General features: G+C 35.0%; 1 protein-coding gene across 2 annotated transcripts in view; it reads left to right on the forward strand.

Moving 5' to 3' along the window:
- Positions 1 to 21850, forward strand: part of PRKG1 (protein kinase cGMP-dependent 1) — a 1338496-nt gene that overhangs the window by 470953 nt on the left and 845693 nt on the right. For both annotated transcript variants that reach the window (XM_058436250.1, XM_032137641.2), the window contains exon 3: positions 13756 to 13869. In XM_058436250.1, the coding sequence (XP_058292233.1) occupies positions 13756 to 13869 (114 nt within the window). The remainder of the gene's footprint in view (positions 1 to 13755; positions 13870 to 21850) is intronic.

Genomic DNA, 21850 nt, shown 5'->3' on the forward strand with positions numbered 1-21850 from the left:
TGTTGTCCATTGATGATATGATTGTATACCTAGAAAACTCTAAAGACTCATCCAAAAAGCCTTGGATACGATAAATGAATTCAGGAAAGTTTGAGGATACAAAATCAATGTACACAAATCAGTAGCACTGCTATACACCAACAGTGACCGAGCTGAGAGTCGAATCAAAAACTCAAACTGTTTTACAACAGCTGCTCAAAAATAAAATGCTTAGGAATATACCTAACCAAAGAGGTGAAAGATCTTTGCAAAGAAACTTACAAAACACTGCTGAAAGAAATCATCAACAGCACAAACAAATGGAAACACATCCCATGCTCATCTATGGGTAGACGAATATTGTGAAAATGACCATACTGCCAAAAGCAATCTAAAGATTCAATGCAATTCCCATCAAAATACCATCAGTGTTCTTCATAAAACTAGAAAAAAAAAAACCATATAAATTATATGGAACTAAAAACGAGCCTGCCTAGCCAAAGCAAGGCTAAGCAAAATCACAAATCTGGAGGCATCACATTACTCGACTTCAAACTATATTACAAGGCTACAGTTACCAAAATAGCATGGTACTGGTATAAAAATAGGGCATAGACCAATGGAACAGAATAGAGAACCCAGAAGTAAAGTAAAATTCTTACAGCCAACTGACCTTTGACAAAGCAAACAAAAACATAAAGTGGCAAAAGGACACTTGTATTAGTCTGTTCTCACACTGATAATAAAGACATACCTGAGAATGGGTAATTTATAAGGAAGAGAGGTTTAATTGACTCACAGTTCCACATGGCTGGGGAGGCCTCATAATCATGGTGGAAGCAAAAGAGGAGCAAAGTCATGTCTTACATGATGGCAGGCAAGAGAAACTGAGAGCCCAGTGAAAGGGAAAACCCTTTATCTAACCATAAGATCTCATGAAACTTATTCACTACCATGAGAACAGTATGGGGAAAACCACCACCATGATTCAATTATCACCCACTGAGTCCCTCACATAACTTGTGGGAATTATGGGAGCTACAATTCAAGATGAGATTTGGGTGGGGAGAGAACCAAACCACATCATTGTGCACTTGACCCCTCCCAAATCGCAGGTCCTCACATTTCAAAAACAATCATGCCTTCTCAACAGTCCCCCCAAGTCTTAACTCATTTCAGCATTAACTCAAAAGTCCAAAATTCAAAGTTTCATCTGAGACAAAGCAAGTCCATTTCATGTATGTGTGCATTTCCATACATCCTCTGAAATCTAGGCAGAGGTTCCCAAACCTCAATCCTTGACTTCTGTGCATCAGCAGACTCAACACCACATGGAAGCTGCCAAGGCTTGGGGCTTGCACCCTCTGAAGCCACAGCCCAAGCTGTACCTTGGCCTCTTTAGCCATGGCTACAGCACCTGAGATGCAGGGCACCAAGTCCCTAGACTACACATAGCAGGGGGTCCTTGGGCCTAGCCCATGAAACCATTTTTTCCTCATGGGCCTCCAGGCCTGTGATGGGAGGAGCTACCTCAAAGGTCTCTGACATGCCCTGTAGATATTTTCCCCATTGTTCTGCTGATTAACATTTGGCTCCTCATTACTTATTCAAATTTCTGCAGCCAGCTTGAATTTCTCCTTAGAAAATGGGTTTTTCTTTCCTATCGCATAGTCAGGGTGCAAATTTTCTGCTCTGTTTCCCTTTTAAAACAATGCTTTTAACAGCACCCAAGTCACCTCTTGAATGCTTTGCTGCTTATAAATTTCTTCTGCCAGATACCCTAAATCATGTCCCTCAAATTCAAAGTTCCACAAACTTCTAGGACAGGGGCAAAATGCCACCAATCTCTTTGCTAAAACATAGCAACAGTCACTTTTATTCCAATTCCCAACATGTTCCTCATCTCCATCTGAGACCACATCAGCCTGGACTTTATTGTCCATATCACTATCAGCATTTTGGTCAAAGCTATTCAACAAGTTTCTAGGAAGTTGCAAACTTTCTCACTCCTTCCTGTCTTCTGAGCCCTCCAAGTCTCTAGGAAGTCCAAACTTTCCCACATTTATCTATCTTCTTCTGAGCCCTCCAAGCTGTTCCAACCTCTGCCTGTTACCCAATTTTAAAGTCACTTCCACATTTTTGGGTATCTTTACAGCAGGACCCAATTCCTGGTACCAATTCACTATATTAATCTGTTCTCACACTGCTAATAAAGACATACCCGAGACTGGGTAATTTATAAAGAAAAGAGGTTTAATTGACTCAAAGTTCCACATGGCTGGGGAGGCCTCATGATCATGGTGAAAGTGAAGGAGGAGTGAAGTCACGTCTCACATGGTGGTGGACAAGAGGTAATGAGAGCCAAGCGAAAGGGGAAATCACTTATAAAACCATCAGATCTCATAAGACTTATTCACTACCAGGAGAACAGTATGGGGGAAACTGCCCCTCATGATTTAATTATCTCCCACTAGGTCTCTCCCAAAACACATGGGAATTATGGGAGCTTCAATTCAAGATGAGATTTGGGTGAGGACACAGCCAAACCATACCAATACACTATTCAATAAATGGTGCTGGGATAATTGTCAAGCCACATGTGGAAGAATGAAACTGGATCCTCATCTCTCACCTTATACAAAAATTAACTCAAAATATCTCAAAGACTTACATCTAAGACCTGCAACTGTAAACATTCTAGAAAATAACATAGGAAAAAAAAAACTCTTTTAGATATTGGCTTAGGCAAAGAATTCATGACAAAGAACCCAAAAGCAAATGCAACAAAACCAAAAATAAATAGATGGGACCTAATAAACTAAAAAGCTTCTGCACAGCAAAAGAAATAATCAGTATTTTTTAGACAACACAGAGTGAGAAAAAATATTCACAAACTATGCTTCTGACAAAGGACTGATATCCAGAATCTACAAGAAATTCAAACGAGCAAGTACAAAACCAAATAATCCTATCAAAAAGTGAGCTAAGGACATGAATAAACGCTTCTCAAAAGAATACATACGCACTGCCAACAAACATGAAAAAATGTTCAACATCACTAATTATTAGGAAATGCAAATGAAAACCACAAAGAGATACCACCTTACTCTTACAAGAATGGCCACAATAAAAACAGTCAAAAAATATTAAACGTTGGCATGGATGTGGTGAAAAGGCAACACTTCTACACTGCTAGCAGGAATATAAACTAGTATAACCCCTATGGAAAACAGTATGGAGATTCCTTAAAGAACTGAAAGTAGATCTACCATTCAATCCAGCATTCTCACTACTGAAGAAAAGAAGTCATTACATGAAAAAGACACTTGCACACACATGTTTATAGCAGCACAATGTGCATTTGCAAAAATATGGAACCAGCCTAAATGTCCATCAATCAATGAGTGGATAAAGAAAATGTAGTATATATGCACCATGGGTTACTACTCAGCTGTAAAACAAAATGAAATAATGGCATTTGCAGCAACCTGGATGGAGTTGCAGACCATTATTCTAAGTGAAGTAACTCAGGAATGGAAAACCAAATATGGTATGTTCTCACTTATAAGTGGGAGCTAAGCTATAAGGACACAAAGACATAAGAATGATACAATAGACTTTGAGGACTCAGTGTGGAGGGGGGAAGGGGGGAAGGAATAAGAGACTACACATTGGATGCAGTGTACGCTGCTCAGGTGATGGGTGAACCAAAATCTCAGAAATCACCACTAAAGAACTTATCCATGTAACCAAAAACCACTTGTTCACCAAAAACTATTGAAATAAGATAAAATATCAAAAATAAATAGAATTATATGACATGTGGTTCTTGTGACAGACTTCTTTCACTTAGCATATTTTAAAGGTTCATTCACATTGTAGCACGTATCAGCAGGTCATTCTTTATTATGGTTGAATACCATTCTATATTTTGTTTATTCAGTCATCAGTTGATAAAGCTCTTCTTACGCATTACTTTAGTCTACCATCTTCCTTGACTGCCGAACAGAGGATTGTTCAGCAGTTTTCTTTTACCCTCAGTTTTTCCTTATTCTTGAGTCCTCCTTATTTTGTCCTCAATGGTGCTGGAGGACAAAGGTCATCACTCTCTGTCTGGGTAGTGACTTTCAAAGCAAGTCCTCTCACCCCCAACCTGCCCCAGGCCATTTGTATAATTGCTTTTGAGAAAATAAGTTTAAAAGCATTCTTTTTCATCTTATTAAGCAGATGTTTAGTATTTTTTACAGGGTATGTGGTTATTCATTTTAGTTTGTTCTTTGTTTTAAAACAATGTGCAGGTAGATAAGTGCTTGTTGTACACTCTGGAGAATCCTAACCTCATAAAATGGGAAAAAATACATATATCACATCAAGCGCAGATATTTTAAACTGTCACGTAACAATTCTCATGGTAAGAAATGTATTATACCACTGGGTGAAGTAAGTTATAGTCCAGAAATGCTTTTAATAAGTGGAGTAGGAGGTTGATACTTTGAATTATTGTTGTTTCTATTGCTCTGGATGTTACATGAAATGAAATTAAAATGTAGTCCTAAGGCTTTCACACAAGCATGTTCATAGGAGTAGTGACTAACATTTTGACTAACATTCCAACATATTCATCAATGAGTATTTACTAACCCTCTTTTTTTTTTTTTTTACAACCAGATATGGTATGAATTAAATAATTGTTCCCTCAATTAGTTTATGCTAATATTAACAGAAAGCTTCATCACACAAAAAGATCTTTCACATAAATTTTATATATTAATACTGTGAAGCAGGTAGTTATTATTTCCACTGCATTGTTGTAGAAACTGAGAGCCAAAGGTTCAAAGCATCCAAGAGCAGTGAAGCTAGGATATCTGCTTAGAACTTGTGATTTTGTTTCCTTTTTCTGCCTAAGAGCCATGACAAAGCTAAACAAATGGACTTAGAAAAAGGACATGTAATCTCTGATTGAAGCAACATCTTGTTGACAGTACAGTTGACCCTTGAACAACACAGGATTGAGCTTCACGGGTCTACTTAGATGTAGATATTTTTCAACCAAACATGGATCGAAACTACAGAAACCCACACATAAGGAGGACTGACTGCGACACTTGAGTATTCATGGACTTTGATATACATAGGTGTCATGGAACCAATCCCCAGCAGCAACCTGATGCTGCCCTTTTATCTAGGTTGTAATTTACATTTGGTGGAAGTTAATATGATAAATAGTGGAAGTCAAAGTTTTCCCTTCAAATATAGAGTATTTTGTATGCTCGTGGATTTTTGTTTACATCAGGACTTCTCAACTCTGGCACTATTGACACTCTGGGCTGAATAGTTCTTGCTTGTGGGGGCACTATCTTCTGCATTATAACTACAGCCCATTGAAGAATGACTATTCACTTTTCTAATGCCTCGAAATTTACATGAAATTGGATTTAGTATTCATTTGACATCTTGTGAAATGACACTAAGATATATGCAAATTCCTGAGTCCTTAGTTTCTCACATTAATATAATTTGCACAATTACTCCAAATCTCCTGCCTTTTAACTTTCCTCATCTCTCCTTCATCATATCCTGACCCCTCTATTCTTTGACGTACCTAAGCAATAGATCTTCCCTCAAGCTTTCATCTTCCCCCAAACCCCTCACACAAGAAATTAGTATGAAACAGACTTTACTAATAATTTGGAGGGAGGGGTAGGACATTCATTCTGGCAACAAATAATTGAATACTGTACATTAGACATCCTTTTTACCAAAAGTCTTTCAGTCTCTGAAGTATGAGACTTTCCCACTGGCCTCTTTCTCTGTAACCTCTAGCTTCTTCATTTTTCCTGTATGTTTATGACTCTGCTCTTTTTCCCTTCCAAATTTTATGAACCATGACCTAGAGGCCTGCTTATCCCCACTTAAAACTGCTTCTCAATGTATTTTATTTTTTAAAAGGAAGAAAATTTTCTCTTTAAAAACTACTCAACGTATATATTCTTTGTCTTGCTACGTGTATTATCTAATTCAACTATCATAACCCTAGGAAATAAGATACTATTATCCCAAATCTGTAGTGAGGTAATCCATGCACAGAGAGTTAGATAAGTTATCTAAGTTTCCACAGCCAGTCAATGGTGGAGCCAGGATCTGAAATTCTCAAGTATGTGTGGAGAAAGGATGTTATTCTAACATCAGTAGAGTGTCTTCATAAGCTTAGAAATTTCTGTAATTACTTCTATTTCAGGTGACATCTGCTGTGGAAAATTATTCAGTAAAGTAGCTTTGTGGCTTTGTTCAATCTGCTGGCAACATGATTTAGTTAAATATGCAACCTGATGCTGCCCTTTTATCTAGGTTGTAATTTACATTTGGTGGAAGTTAATATGATAAATAGTGGAAGTCAAAGTTTTCCCTTCAAATATAGAGTATTTTGTATGCTCATGGATTTTTGTTTACATCAGGACTTCTCAACTCTGGCACTATTGACACTCTGGGCTGAATAGTTCTTTCTTGTGGGGGCACTATCTTCTGCATTATAACTACAGCCCTAGCCTCAACCCACTAAATGCCAGAGGACCCCCCTGGTTGTGACAACCAGGAATGTTTCCAGATATTACCAAATGTACCCTTAGGGGTAAAATTGCCCCCAGTTGAGATCTGTTACATTATATTACATACCCAAGCTTAATATTAAAACATAACAAAAATAAAAATTGCATTAAGACTGCCCACAATTCTGATAGTGATTTTAGTACTCTTGCCATTTGCCTGCCTCTAAGCAATTACGGAAATAGCCATTCATTCTTTAGGCTAATTGAAGGTGCTCATGTATTATAGAAAAAATAGAGCAAGAATGTATTATACATTGCTGGAATTAAGCTTAATACACTTGACTTAATTAAGACAATTAAATTATATGTTCAGCTCTCATTTATTTAGGGGATGATTAGTCTATTTTCCTTTCTTTTTTGTGGGTACACACTGGATCTGTGGCCTGTCTTTAGCTTTCTTCATTACTGGAAATTGAAATCAGTCCACAAACACTTATCTAGTGCTTGACATGTATTTTAAGTGCTAACATTTCAAAAGATAATGCGCAGAAAGATTACGGAATCATGCTGCTGGGGAAGGAGGTTGTGAAGTCCTTTCAGAATCCTGTTCATTGTCAGATAAATGGTTGACCCATCTACAATAGGTTTAGTATGTTCTCTTTTCCTTAATTATCTTCAAGGACAGAATTACTGCAATATAAGTTTCTCATTCCAGACTTTTATTCTGATGGTTCAGATGATTCTCTATATCTAAATATTAAAATTGCTTAAATTTCAGTCTGTTTCCTCATACAAGTTTTCTTTGTGAATATGTATGTATGCCCCATGACTTCAGAATTAGAAACAGTTCTGAAGTTGAGATACCTTGATAAGTATGTTCACTCTTTTTTTGCATAAATGAGATTTTTAGTTTTGGATAGCTTATTTATGTTTTTGATTCACAACCAAGAATAACTATAATGGTTTTAGTTCATGTGCAATATGTATTATAATGTTGCAGTTTAGTATAATGAAAATTGTTTCAAGTGTATTTATAGCAGTCATGACCAGAAGGGAAATCAGATTTGCCTAATTTAAGGAGAAGCAAAGATCTTCACTCATGTAGTTTCAACTTCAACTAAACTTTTCCATCTCACATTGTTTCATTCCATTTGGATAACTAGCGCTTTTGAGCACCCTGTAAGAATTATTTCTATGATGATATCAAAGAAAAGTGACTTTGAATCAGAAACTTCGTTCTAACTAAAATATTCTAAGAACATGATGGTCTTAGAAACTATGGATACAAAAAGGTTTAGAAAAAAACCTAATACATATATATGTGTAATGAGAAACTACTAAGCAAAATACATAGCCAACTAGGAGTAAAACAAACGAAAATAGGGCCGTTTCTCACAGGCTTTATTCAATGTCCAAAGAATGATTTTCAAACATCCAGATTAATACCATGAAGAGTTAACACATCATCTAGGGGGCAAGAGTTCAGATCCAGAGAGACTTTATCTATTCAGATTTGAAAGCAATCTTAAACTGACAACTGATAAGGCAGCAACACACTGCTGTTCTTTAATTCAAGAACAAAATTGCATCTCACAGTGGGGTCATCCTTTTCCTTCTTATAGTGGCTTAAGAAAGACATATATAAATGACTGACAAGAAGTACAGGTTTAAGGGAGATATCTAAGTTTATAGTCTGTCCCTGGGAATTGGATGGCTTTTCCCGGTAGGTAGTCCCATGGCAGCCTCATCAATTTCTACTTTCTTACTGGGTGACAACACCCCCCATCTAAAATGACCCTGCAAGGCAAGTCTGATATAATAGTATGCTTAATCTATTAAGAAAGCAGATCCACAGATGAACCCCATCTCCCAAAGGAAAATACATCCTCGCTGGTGACAGCACAGCTCCACTACCAGAATGTTGAAAGTTCCTTCTGAATCTAGCAACTGTAGAAGCCCTTATGAGAGAATATGTAATGTAAAAGCCACAAACTCCAACCTACAAAATCATGAAGGTATAGTCAAACAGATTACAGAAGGAAGGAGATAAGAGTTCTTGTCTAGACAAGACCTTTGTTATAACACCTGATTCCCTTTAGTAGTCAATCAAGTTATCCTGAATGTTCCAACCAAGATTTCTGGAACTAAGCACAGTGATTATAATTAGGTTATTGCCAGCATTCTATTTCTGCCTGCCAGTAATAAATCTCTAAGCTGATTCTACTTATCATGAAAGTGCTTATAGCATAAAACCACAGGTTAGTGAAAAACTCATAAGGATAAACAAAGCCGGGAGGTTCTGAGTCTCCCTGTAAACTCAGTTTCTTCCATTATTGATAGGACCTTATAAAAGATAAACACAGGTGTAGATATGCTATAATGGATCCCTTAATGCTTAGCATCTTCCAAGGGTGGTACGTGTATAGTGGTGCCAAAAACCAGAAGATTGATTGCTTCTCAAAATGGCAAAGTTTAGGACTTATGACTCAGCTCATTCCAGAGCATAAATGGGCATGTGTTACCTGAAGTAAAATTTAAAAGTGCATTCAAGTTACCATGATATATCTTTCAATTATTCATGACAATGCCAGGAGCAATAAAAGAGCTAAATAAAACTATAAATAACCCTTTAAACCTCATTTTAGCCAACTGTTTCAAATCTCTCATACAAACAACTTTAGCAATTTAGTAGAATTCAAATTAAAATGATTTGATTTTTTTTTATATTTCTTCCTTATGAATATGGTGGTAAGAGGACACGATGAAAATTATACCAATCTAGTAATATATTTTTTAAAAGTAAATATAAATAGTAAAATGCACAGAAGCAGAATATATAAATTACCACATTTTGGATTATCATTTGTTCCCTTAGTAACAGATCTAATAGCCTCTAGTAACTGTTGGTCTTAGAGAAATTAATAGAAACAGTCTAGAACTTAGTAAGGTGCTTGGAAAACAACTTTCTGATACTCTTGAAAAAGGAATCTTTGATTTGAAATCTAACATATTTGAAACTGAAACTAAACTGAAGTATTAAAACAATCAGGAATAAATGCTAATGAATGTCTTCTGTTTTTTTTTAAAGAAATAGATATCACATTAATCAATGAAGACCATCAGTAAACTCATCAAAATGCATTTCTAAAGTTAGTAGCAAACTATAATATATAAAAACCTCTAAACTGAGCTGTTTCTAAATTTGGTATGTCTCTGGCAAAAGCATGCTGTATATTCAGCCTACCTGACATATTCTTTATTTGTTTTACCCTCTTTCCCATCTAAATAATAACATATAAGTTCACCTACTTTCTATGCAAATGGAGTCAGTGTAAAACACATCTCAGAGGTAGCCACAGAATGAAAAAGAAGAAAAAAAACACAACTCCTTAAGGGAGTATAAAACTAAAGGAATGGCCTCATGACTACCTTAATACTTTAAAGGAAGAAAGGAAGTTGATTAGGTGAGATTAGGGATCATTGGGTGTATGCAGTAAACTTTTATTATTCTTAGCTTTCTTAAGTGAACCACACATTTATACTTGGAAATCATTTGTAAATGTGTAATCACTTCTAATTTTGCTACAAGATGGGCGAGTGGCCTGGTAAATTAGTTTAACCAATTTCACATAGCAGACCAATAACTCACTATACTCTTAGAAAATTGGGATACTTCTAAAAGTCTCTGAAAGCCCTCATTAAAGTATCCAGTGTGTCCTGCCTCCTTGAATTAGCCATTCCCCATTCACATAACAGGTGTGAGAAAGGATACCAAATTATGACTCGGGTAACAAAGTACAAACACTGTTTTGTTTATCATTTATGTCTTTCTGTTTACTTAAAAAATGCAGTGCTTTTTGGACAGGGCACGATGGCTCACGCCTGTAATCCCAACACTTTGGGAGGCCGAGGTGGGCAGATCAGGAGGTCAGAGGATCGAGACCGTCTTGGCTAACATGGTGAAAACCCGTCTCTACTAAAATACAAAAAAAGAAAAAAGAAAACAAAATAGCCTGGCGTGGTGGCGCGTGCCTGTAATCCCAGCTACTTGGGAGGCTGGGAGGCTGAGGAAGGGGAATTGCTTGAACCTGGGAGGCAGAGTTTGCAGTGAGCCAAGATCACGCCACTGCTCTCCAGCCTGGCTGAGCGAGACTCCGTCTCAAAAACAAAAAGCAGTGCTTTTTGGATCATTCTCATCTATCATATGACATCACATCCCTTACTTTTTTGACTATTGTGAGTATATTGAATTTCCAGTGTTTAACTTAGCCTGGAAAAGATGTTTTATGTCAAAATTGCTATTTCTCAAATACAATCTGGCTAAGTGATTTTTAGCTATTCCAATTAATGTGAAATACAACCTTTTGTTACCAGCACTGATTATTCATATATACAAATAATTTATATTCATATATGTATAATTTATACCTGCCTTATCAAAAAAATAAGTTAAACATGGGGAAATTAGGTAAATATAAAACAAGATCAGGAAAATAAGTTTGAACCAGAAGTGAGCTGAGAATAGGAAACATAATTCGTTAGAAAACTGTCAGTAAATTGAAACAGATCAGTGTTATATGAGTGTGGTTTTTCAGGAAAGAAGTGGCAGTACAACTGAGTATGGTGGTCATGGCAGTGAAGGGATATTCACTCTTTCCTATGGGGCGAATATCTGATCTTTATAAATTAGTTCTGATGTAATGGGTCCATAGATTTCCTTTAAGAAACCACTGAGCTAAAACAATAGTCCTGATGTTCTTCCTCCTTTAAAAAAAAAAACTCCAAAACTATCTAGTAGAATTCTTAGTAGTGTTTTTACTCACATGGCCCATAGGTTTCTTTCCACTGAAAATGTTTAATTATCAAACCCAAAGAGTCAGAGAAATAGACTTGTACAAATCATTTATTTATGAAAGTTCTTTAGGCATTATTCCTTTTGCTTTTAGATCTATTAATATAATTGACACTAGATCTATAGGTCAAGAAAATTTTACAAAGCATTGGAAAATTATTACATATTATTCTTTGGAGTCTCTACCACTAGGCTGTAAGGGCTGAAGAAACATTACATGTAATGTTGGCCAGACATAGACAAATGGAGAAAAGAACAAAGCCATTGCATTCATCTAGGAAGATTGGTATGATTTTCTGAGCTTCTATTTTCTTCTTTGGATATGATCTAAAAGGTTCTCTCCTCAACCCCCCATAGAGAGGGAATCTGAAAACAAATTCTTTCTCCACTGGGGGAGGGGAAACTAAAAACCTCTGTTACCCTATATTGTTCTTGGTTAGTTTCTGTAGTAGATGATGGAATATTGTGCTTCAGTGTCATCTGATAAATCATACCTCCATATAAATTATAAGAAAATAATGCCAGTGATAAGAGCAAGCATTTATTAAGCATTTGCTATATGCAGGGCACTGTGTTAAGAATTTTACCTGCTTTATCTCACTTAATTTTGACAATCATCCAGTGAAATAGGTGCTTTTATTGTATCCATTTCACTGAGGCAAAGAGAAGTTAAGCAATTTGCCCAAGGTCATAAGGCCAGTAAGGAACAGAAAAGGGAACCAGAACTAAACTTTTGGTCTATCTTTAGATGATTTATAAATTTTTTAACCTCTGTGTGATATTGTGTCCTGTCTCTCGTTCTTGAGTGGTAGATGAAATTTCTAGGGGCATAGGCTTGCCACTGAATAAAAGGAAGGAAAGTGCCATACTATCTGAAGCCTATGAAAAGATGAATTTACTGGACTGATTTTGATGGGGAAGAATTTTTCTTTCCTACAGTCAAGAAGTGAACCATGAGAAAGCTAGAATATTTGGCCGTACCTGTGTAAGCAAGTCGTTTTAAACCTTTTGAGTTGTTGAATTTGTTCATTCCTGACTAGTTTCTTTACATACAGAGGGGCATGCATATACCAGTCAAAAATAATGAGGAGATTTTTATGAACTTTTATTCTAATTACTGCAGAATTCTCTCTTCATTGATATCATTTATGTGAAATGATTTTCAGGGTAGGATAATGTCCTCTGAAGGGTGAATCATGTACCGCTAGTATATGGATTAAACTTAAAATTTAAAATATATATATTCAAGATTTTATCTCCATAGTATTTGAAAATAATCAGCACATTAAACCTCAGTTGTTACAAAGATTATTGCCTAGATAAAACCAGGTTGATTTTAAAAGGGAAGGAGTGAATTTAATGTCAATACTCTAAAAGGTTAAATATTACAGGTAGCACACAAATAAAGGAACAATTATGAAATCAAAGTATAAAGGCCTGAAGTTTGGCAAACACTGGAGGAACATAGTTCCTTTCAAACACAAGCTAACTCTCTTGACAGGCATTAAGCTTCTCTTCTGTAGACCATGGATAAATAACTTGGAGAAAAATAGAAGAGGAGAAGTCAGTCAAGAATGGACTGTATTGCCTTTTTATTTCTACCTTGATTGTGTTAGGCGATGAAATTCTCAGTCTACATAGGTATGACTTTCAAAAATATGTATTTTTTTCATTTCTCTCATGAATAGCATTTGTTTTACTTGCAGGTAACAATGTATACCCAGTATGTGGTGTTTCCTTAGCTTTTACTTCCTTTAGCATTTCATATTCCAAGTCCTTTGTCAAACGTAAACTGTCGTAACACAGCTTTCTTTTCCCTCAACCCTTGTAGTTTGTTTTTTCCTACAGTCAATGTTGCAGAGCTGGGAAGCAGATAAGACAGTCTTGGCCAAGTCAGACAAGATGTTTTAAATAAAAAGATACCACGAGCAGAATTAAATAATGGCAAAGGGTCAAAGTAATTCCCCTCTTCATAGTAGCTGTCTTACTAATGAGAATTTTCAAGTATGAAGTGTGCTGTAGAAAATGTACCACTTACTCAAGTTTTCTTTCAGATTCAAAATTACATTAAAATTGTAATTACCATGGTTTACTAATAACAGATTTGGAATAATATTATGTTTGCCTGTTTGTCTCTATATTTTCTTGTTGTTTCTTTGGATCTCACATCAAATCTTTTCAGTAGTAAATTTAAGAAAACATGTACTTTTCTTAACTTCCATATTTTGTTTTATTTCTTGCATTGCCTCTTGGTGACTTTGTTTTAATTGGTAACTGCATTTTTACAAATGAGCCTAACACTCCTCTTCACATTAAAAACGCAACAAATGAAGCATGAGAAAGAATTTATATAACATGTTTTTCCCTCCTCCTTTTTAGATGGTAAGGTTGAAGTTACAAAAGAAGGTGTGAAGTTGTGTACCATGGGTCCAGGAAAAGTGTTTGGGGAGTTGGCTATTCTTTACAACTGTACCCGGACAGCGACCGTCAAGAGTAAGACTATTTTCATATTTTTAAAATATTTTCAATATATTTTCCCTAGGCCTTTGAGATGTTGATTAAAATGCTCATTCAATCTTTATAATTTTATTTCTTTGTATTTTAATTTTTGCCCTGCAGTATAGCTGATGTATTTGTTTTCCTACTAAAGGGGATTGTTAACAGTTTTGTATAAATTACATTTTCTTGCTGACTTCTGAAAATTATCCTTTAATCAATAAATTCTCATAATTAGGATTTTTTAAATGATATAATTTTATACATTTGAATCAAATAAGAGCAAGTCCTTTTCTCTCTTTATAGTCTCAGGTTCATATTTAAGAAATTTTTACATGTCTGTCTATTTTGGGTTATATTCCTCACATAAATTCCACTTGTTTACTCAGTGGTTTAGAAAAATTAAGAGAAGAAATTGTCCTTCATCTCATTCAAACATCATTGAGTAAGATATCTCCTGAATTCTAAAACTGCATCTGAGTATATTTTTGCCTTCAGCTGCTCATCAAGCTGTATATTATAGCATTTTTCTTTTCTACTGATTGAGCTTATTTTAAATCAGGGCAATAAAGCAGCTTGTTTCCCTAATTTTACATGTATGTGTATATATGATTTCTCTAGCAATTTTTATTGCTTGGCAGAAGCAGCTGCAATAGTTAGAAGGAAAAAGATTTTTTTAAAAAAAAAAATCTGCTTCCTGAGTAAGTATATAATGACTGTATAACAAACAGAGCTGAATTCAAAAGTCAACAGTGTAAGGTTCATTGCATCTTTAGGCAAACGTGTGTATTTCATGTTTGAAGAGTCTTTCTGACACATTTTCCTGTGGTTGATTTCAGTCATAGATTACTTTGATTAGGTTTTGTCATTTAAAAAAAAATGCTATTGGCAAAATGACAAGTACATTGTGAATTTCAATTAGTTTTATCTGGATCTCATTGACTACTTTTTGTATTAGTTTTTTCCTTCAGAAGTACAGCATATAAATGAAAATACAATAATGAAATTGGATTTAAAAAAACGTAAGAATGCATGGCCAACTGGAGTCCCAGAAATTGTCTTACACGTCTTATTAGTTAATCACCTTTTTATTCATTGGATTCACTGTAACACCAATTGCAAATGGGCCCCTTTTAGGATGAGTCTTCCTTGGCATTTGATTCTTGATCTCTGAAAGCATAGGACTCTTTTGATTGATAGATGCTGCCATGTTTTTACTTCAAGTGATCATTCAATTACATAGCTCAAAGAATGAGACTCAGTGAACCATAATAGAAACTGCCACAACTTTAACTTACTTAAAAAGAACCTTAACTATAGAAAGAATAGTCATGGCTCCATTAAGTGAAACAATTTTTACAATCATGCTTCATTTTCATGGGAAATATATTCCTTTTAAGATAAAAAAAGACCAGAATAGCATATTTTGATGATATCTCAGAATTATATTTTTTTGTTTTAAAGTATTTAAAATTTGTAAATATTTCAGGCTTGTACACTGCCTGATAAATTTAATCTAATTGAAACTACAAAATTTCCAAAAGCCAACATTTGGTAATAACATGGTAATTAATCTTATGAAACAAGGAATTTTTATTAAAGGAATATTTTAAATAGTTTATTTACATGAATTTTACAGCAAAGTTTTTTAATAAAGTGATTTGTTCGCTTCATAAACATCAGTTTTCTTATTAGAGTTCTATATAATGATGTTCGTCTGCACTAACATCTATTGTACTCTGATTTGGCAAATTTAAATAGACACTATGAATCTAATTCAACAAGAAGAAACTAGATGTTGAATGCAAATTATAAGCCTAACTCTTTTGGGGTCAGAAATCCATCTTCAAAGAAAATGAGTAATGGGACATGTTCTTCTTTAACACAGACTCAGAGAAAGCTCAAGAATGCATCTGTGCATGTGTGTGTGTTTGTTTCTTCACAGTGCCTACTTAAGATATAAAGGTTGTGTTGACAAAAGAGCCTAGAGTTGGTGATGTGCAAATATATATCTGCATTTATAGGTACAGAGGTTTTGTGCATGAATCAGAAACAATATCTGTGAGCAACTGTGTCTTCCAAATGTTTCATAAGCACTATGAAGTATGAATAATGATTGTTTATTGTTTCAGGACTTTTTTGTCCTGCCACCTCTGCTATCTAAGGAGATTGTACTTGTGTCTGTAGGCCTCAAGCACCATTTTTTTCTATATATTTAAATTAAACCTTCAGGCTGGATATGTTATGATTCTAACTAGATCACATTGTGGATGCTACTTTTACAAAATGACTACGTAGTATAACTCCCAATGCTGTCTTATTCTTTACATGTGATAAAAACATGTCTTCAAATTTATTTGGTTTTTAAGGTTCATTTATTTCTTAGTATTCAAGATTATATCAACTTGTCCATATTTTCCTGTCATCGTGTCATTTGGAGTATCAAATGACAACAGTATTGACCATTTGAAGTATCATTCAAAATGGATTCATCTACTTGGGCGTAATAGTCTAATTCTGAGGGGAATATTTTTCTACACAATAGCTGACCTATCCATGCTTCTTCTTTCTTACATACCTTGGCTTTTGACCTCCTTAACCCTAACATCATCCACTTTCCTTCGTGATTGAAAATGTTGATGATCCTTTCTCTTTTCTGTTTTCCTTGATCAGCCTGAAAGTTATCTGGCATCTTAATGCATTTTTATTTTCACAGTGGTAACTAAATCCTAGGTAGCATTCAATAGTTTTTCAGTGTACGTTACTTGTTTCCTGTTTAGGAGAGCAGTTTTTGCAATTGTATCAGGCTGTGAATAAATACATTTCAGTGACTTCACCAGCTAATGAATGTGATCAGAACACCTGTGGTTTTTTTCTAAGCTTAGGTTATCAAGAAGTAGTTTTCTTATTAAAGCTCTAGATTGACATATGCTATAAAATATGATTATGAGCTTGTTCATAGTGATCCAACAGAAAGAAGCACCATGGTAGTTTGAGGCAAGCCCTTTGGTTTTCATCTGGGAAAAAATAAATTGGCATTCTTCTGAAAATAAAAAACATTTATTTTCAGTGGTTACCACGATAGCGCTAGGAGGAAGATCTGATAGCACCAGGAATAATATTTTTAAAAAATCAAAACCACAGTGATATAGAAAGAAAAAAATCCTGGTATGATTCAGAACTGTATTCATAGTCTGCTCCTGTCTTATAACTATTGATTTTTCCCTGAGGAATGAAGAAATAAAAATATATAAAATTAACATTATATTGGAAACAAAAATTTAACAACAGTCTTGAGTTTGTTCATGGCTTAAATAGCCTCAAATTTTCTTTATTAACTGTGATCTGAAAATGGCCACTTTGTATCTTTCCAATCACAAACATTCCCAATGGCATGGGGATGCGGAAAGAATCACTTGTTATAGTTGGTTTCCACAGCACCAATTAATGTTTTCAGTATTGTTTGATTTTTTAAATATTTTATCTAAATATTTTGACATTGTATAGTGAAAGGAGTTTTACCATCCATTTTCAACCCCACAGGGGCAAGAATGTCTCACATGTTGTTTGAATACCCCTTACTTACTCAGTCCCCACACCTGGAAGCAGATCATTATCATGTTTTCCTAAAGTGTCACTCCCGGGTGTGATTTCACTTTTACTACCCTCACAGCTATAGCAATATCAATTTGCACTTACCCTGGGCCTTGCTTCTGTGCCCAAAGTTCTTCAAAATAACAAAAATGGAGAAGCTGAAGTTACTGGAAACCTAAAAGGAAAAGGCATTTCATTTACAATGAGAGGAATTCAGTGACACATGTTGAACTCGGAGTATTTTTACCTGTAAATACTAAGTTGAAGCCCTACTTCTCTTTGAGTTTCAGCTCACAGTGCCTCCAGACCTTTGGTCATGTATTATTCAAATGGTCTGTTTCAACTGTACTCCAACGAAACCCAATAAAAAGCACTTTTCAGGGAAACATCTTGATGCCCGGTCAATATAATCACCATGGAAAGTTATCTACAAAGAATGTCTATGGTGGGTGTGGTAGATACTTTATGACATTACTTGGGCAAAATATCTGACTAATTATTTCTCCTTAAATTGTTAATAACAAGTATTTAATTTTTTTCTTTATTAAAATACTTCATTATTAATTCCAAAGAGCCTAAAAAGCCTACAAGAAATCTGACAAATTGATGACTTTAATAATATCGGGTAAAAAACTATTTTTCTGCCTTGGTTTGAATATTTTTAAGTTTACATACTTTAACTTTCCTAGGATATTAGTAAAGGGGAAGTTGACTAATTAAGGTGTTTTACTAGGTGTCATAGACATTTTAAGAACAAAGTTTAACGGTCTGGAGTTTTCTGTTTATTTTTGTTTTTAAAATAAATTTGAGTCTATGTAGTGAAATGGCTTTACATTCCCTTGCAGCTGTTTTAAGCATTATGTTATTCAAACTGTATCAGAAAAATCTGCTGACTGTCAAAAACCTAAATGATGAACAAGAATTAAGTAATAGGAGACTCGACTGAATTTTTTGCTGTAAATACTTTTACATGCTATAAAAATAATGCCTATACCTCATACATATGCTCTTTATCTCATTCATCCACACTATGCTTTTTATTGGTAAAGGAACAAAAGACATGAATGCCAATTTTTACTGTGAATGAAAAGGAGTCGTTGATGAAGTTCTTACAATAGCTGCAAACCTGGGAAATTTCTTAAGATGCCTAAACCAAGAAGTAAGCAATCAGATACTTTTTTAGTAAATATCACTGTAGAACACCATGAAGTATTAGATTTATGATAAAGACACATCCACATGTGAAAATGAAGCAACACTGTCTGTCAGCACAAACAATTACTAGAATACCATTATTCCTGGGTTTTCATGAGTACAAGTACCCAGGTACTGTCATGCTTGCTGTGCTATAGCAAAAGAGCAGAAGAGATAACTGGGCTAATGAGATAGTCTCTGTTCTGCCTTTGAGAGGTAAGTTAAAGAGAGGCATGTTTGCTTTCTCCTAGTTTAATACATGCTTTTTACCAAGAATCCAGAAAGAAGGGGAGAAGACACAAATTAAGTTTGGGCCAGTGATGAGTAGAAACCTGAGCCTGGTTGTGGAAGGGATAGTTAAGTGACTTCCCACGAATTTTATCATCACGGACAATGAAGCAAACATAGTATATTTTGGCAGCATCTTGGGGAAGTTGGTACACTTGTGTAGTGAGTTAATAAGACAATATTCTTCTTAGTAAAATTTTCATTGCATTTGTCTATTAAAGAATACTGTGAAATTAGTAACATAAATCCAATTATGTAATCCCTGAGAAATAAATTAATACAGGAATCAATTCACTAGGTATCAATGATGCTACATAACAGACTAACATGAACAAATGTACATACAAAAGCCATGTTTTAATCTCATTTTTTTTGTTAAGTAGATTAAAAATGAATTTCAGAGAAGAGGCAAACTATTATTGAACTATATTTTTTTCTACAGGTTGAGAATATTTTTTTCCCTAGGCTTGAGGGAAACTGTTACAATCAAAGTGTATTTATAATTTATGTATAACTACTTTCCCAAAAATTCATGACCAATTTCTATATTGACCAGGCCTGGTAGATAGTCATATATTAGCGGTGCTTCTGAGGCAAAAGCTACCTCCCATAGTCAAAGAAAGGCAATAAACTTAATTCCTTCTGAAGGCTTGATAAATTATTCTCCCTCTCCTTCATTTAATTACTAAATCATTGAATAATTTGAATATTCTCTATGTCTAAAGAAGAGTCAGACTTTAGCTGATGGGGGTGTTATGTTTTAAAGATCACAAGTAATTTACGAGGAAATCTAAACAATAGGCAAGAAACACTGTTTTTTTTTTTTTTAGCAATCTTTGTTATTTAATCCTGCAGAAGCAGTGGTTTTCCCACAAAAACCTGCACCATAAGAGGCTCCCACACATGTAAAGCTTGAGTCAGTTTTTGGTATAATGAATCTTCATTCATTCATTTAGCAATTTGCTTAGAGTCATTTTTAGTATTTATTCAACTGATTTGAAGAATAAAAAGCAAACTAGTAACATAGGCCAATACTGTATTTTCTGTAATTGTTTTTCTTAAAGGAAACCTTCCTGCCTATAGGTCAGGGTCAGGATGAATTCCTAATGAATGTTTCCACTGTAACAATAAGTAATAAAAGCAGACGACATTTGAAGACTATGAACAACGCATGAGGCTCAGAGCTTGAGGGATGGGTGGTGGTGTTACCCCCATTTTATTGCTAAAGCAAGTAAGACCTAAAGCAGTTAAGCCACTAGGCCCATGTTCATAACTAGTGAGAAGGAGGACCGTAAGTCTGACACTACTTTGCTATATTGCTACTATCACAAGCTTTTAAATTTTGTCTGCAATATTTCATTTTGCTTTTAAGCACCAGTGTATCTATAAAGACTACTTCTGTTGGTCTGAGGACTCCGCTTTCACAAAAACTTATACAGCATGTTATGGTTTCAAAAATTTTTAAATATTAGCACATGGACCCATGTTAAGTACATCTGTTATAAAAGGATGACTTCTGTAACGTAATGATGAGAAGGTCATAAGTTTAACACCTTAGAGACATATAATGGGTAATCAGAACCTATTGCAGGATCTAGTTTTTGTAATGCATTGAAACCCTCATGGATGTTTCATGAGATGAAACTTCATGGTTCAGTGTTTGAGCCATTACTAAGTAGCTACATTTTTTTACAAAAAATATGTTAGTTAATAAATTTCTTCAAAGGAGGAATTAGGAAAATTTAAACAGCAGCTAAAGACAATGAATGAAGACTGGGAAAAATTATTATTTTTTGTTATATAACAAAATAAAAGCATAAGGTGAGTCATGACAAGTGTGTTTGCCTTCATTTTCCCCTTCAATTTCCTCTGACTACTGAGGAAATGTAACCTTAGCACTTTGTTGGTGAATCTGAAAAGCCTGTTCTGCTTATGAGATGTTCTTTGTTGACTAAATTTCTAAGTCATCATGATAATAATGGTTTATAATTTACAAACTGTCATCCCATGCATTATGTAATGTAATCTTCAAAATACCTCAATCTAGTAGATGAAAGAGGTTGTCCCTGACTTTCCAGATGAGAAAATGCAGGCCAAGATCATGAAATACATTAGTGTAGTCCATTAACAGAGTCTCTGATGCAAATTTAGGTAGCAGTAATATAAAGCCCTTGCTATAAGCACCTCTCCTTTACTCCTCCTGCTCCCCACCCCTATGTGTGGACTCCTGAATAAGGCTCTTAATATGCCTACTCCCATACCTAATATATGAACTCTTCGTAAGGGAACTTCAAATGTTTACCCCAATGTTTCTCAAAGTGTGGTCCCTGGAACAGCAGCAGCAGCATCACCTAGGCCCTCATTAGAAATGCAAAATCTATGGTCCCTGCTCTACTGAATGGACATTTTGGTGGTGGGTCACAGCTATCTGTGTGTAACAAGGCCTTGCGGGTAATGCCCCTATAGTTTGAGGACTGAACTACACCCTATAGGTGCCCAATTTGTGTTAACCTACACGTGTGCATACTATCATGCTCATCAAATTGTCTATATTGAGGAATTTAAAAGAACATTACAGACACTATAAGAAGTAGTCAGTGTTATTATTGGCCTCATTGCAGCTTTTTTCTTGTTTTGTTGCTGTTGAGCAGAGATATTTAAGGAAAGTTGCATTTTTCTTTTAAGGAGTAAAACACTGCCTTAGTAAAGAGTACCAGCTTTGTACATATTATTAACATATTCTTTTGAAGAATAGTGAGAAGTAAAATTAAAAGAAGAACAGATTGAGAGGGAGGGAAAAATTAAAAAATCATGGACTGTCGAGCCATGTTGTTAACAAAAATCACTTTTAGATTTATTAAACCTGATGGCTAGGATGCTGGTAGAAAAACAGAACAAAGAA

The sequence above is a fragment of the Hylobates moloch genome, unplaced genomic scaffold (assembly GCF_009828535.3).
Source record: "Hylobates moloch isolate HMO894 unplaced genomic scaffold, HMol_V3 SCAFFOLD_3, whole genome shotgun sequence".
Lineage (NCBI taxonomy): Eukaryota > Metazoa > Chordata > Mammalia > Primates > Hylobatidae > Hylobates > Hylobates moloch.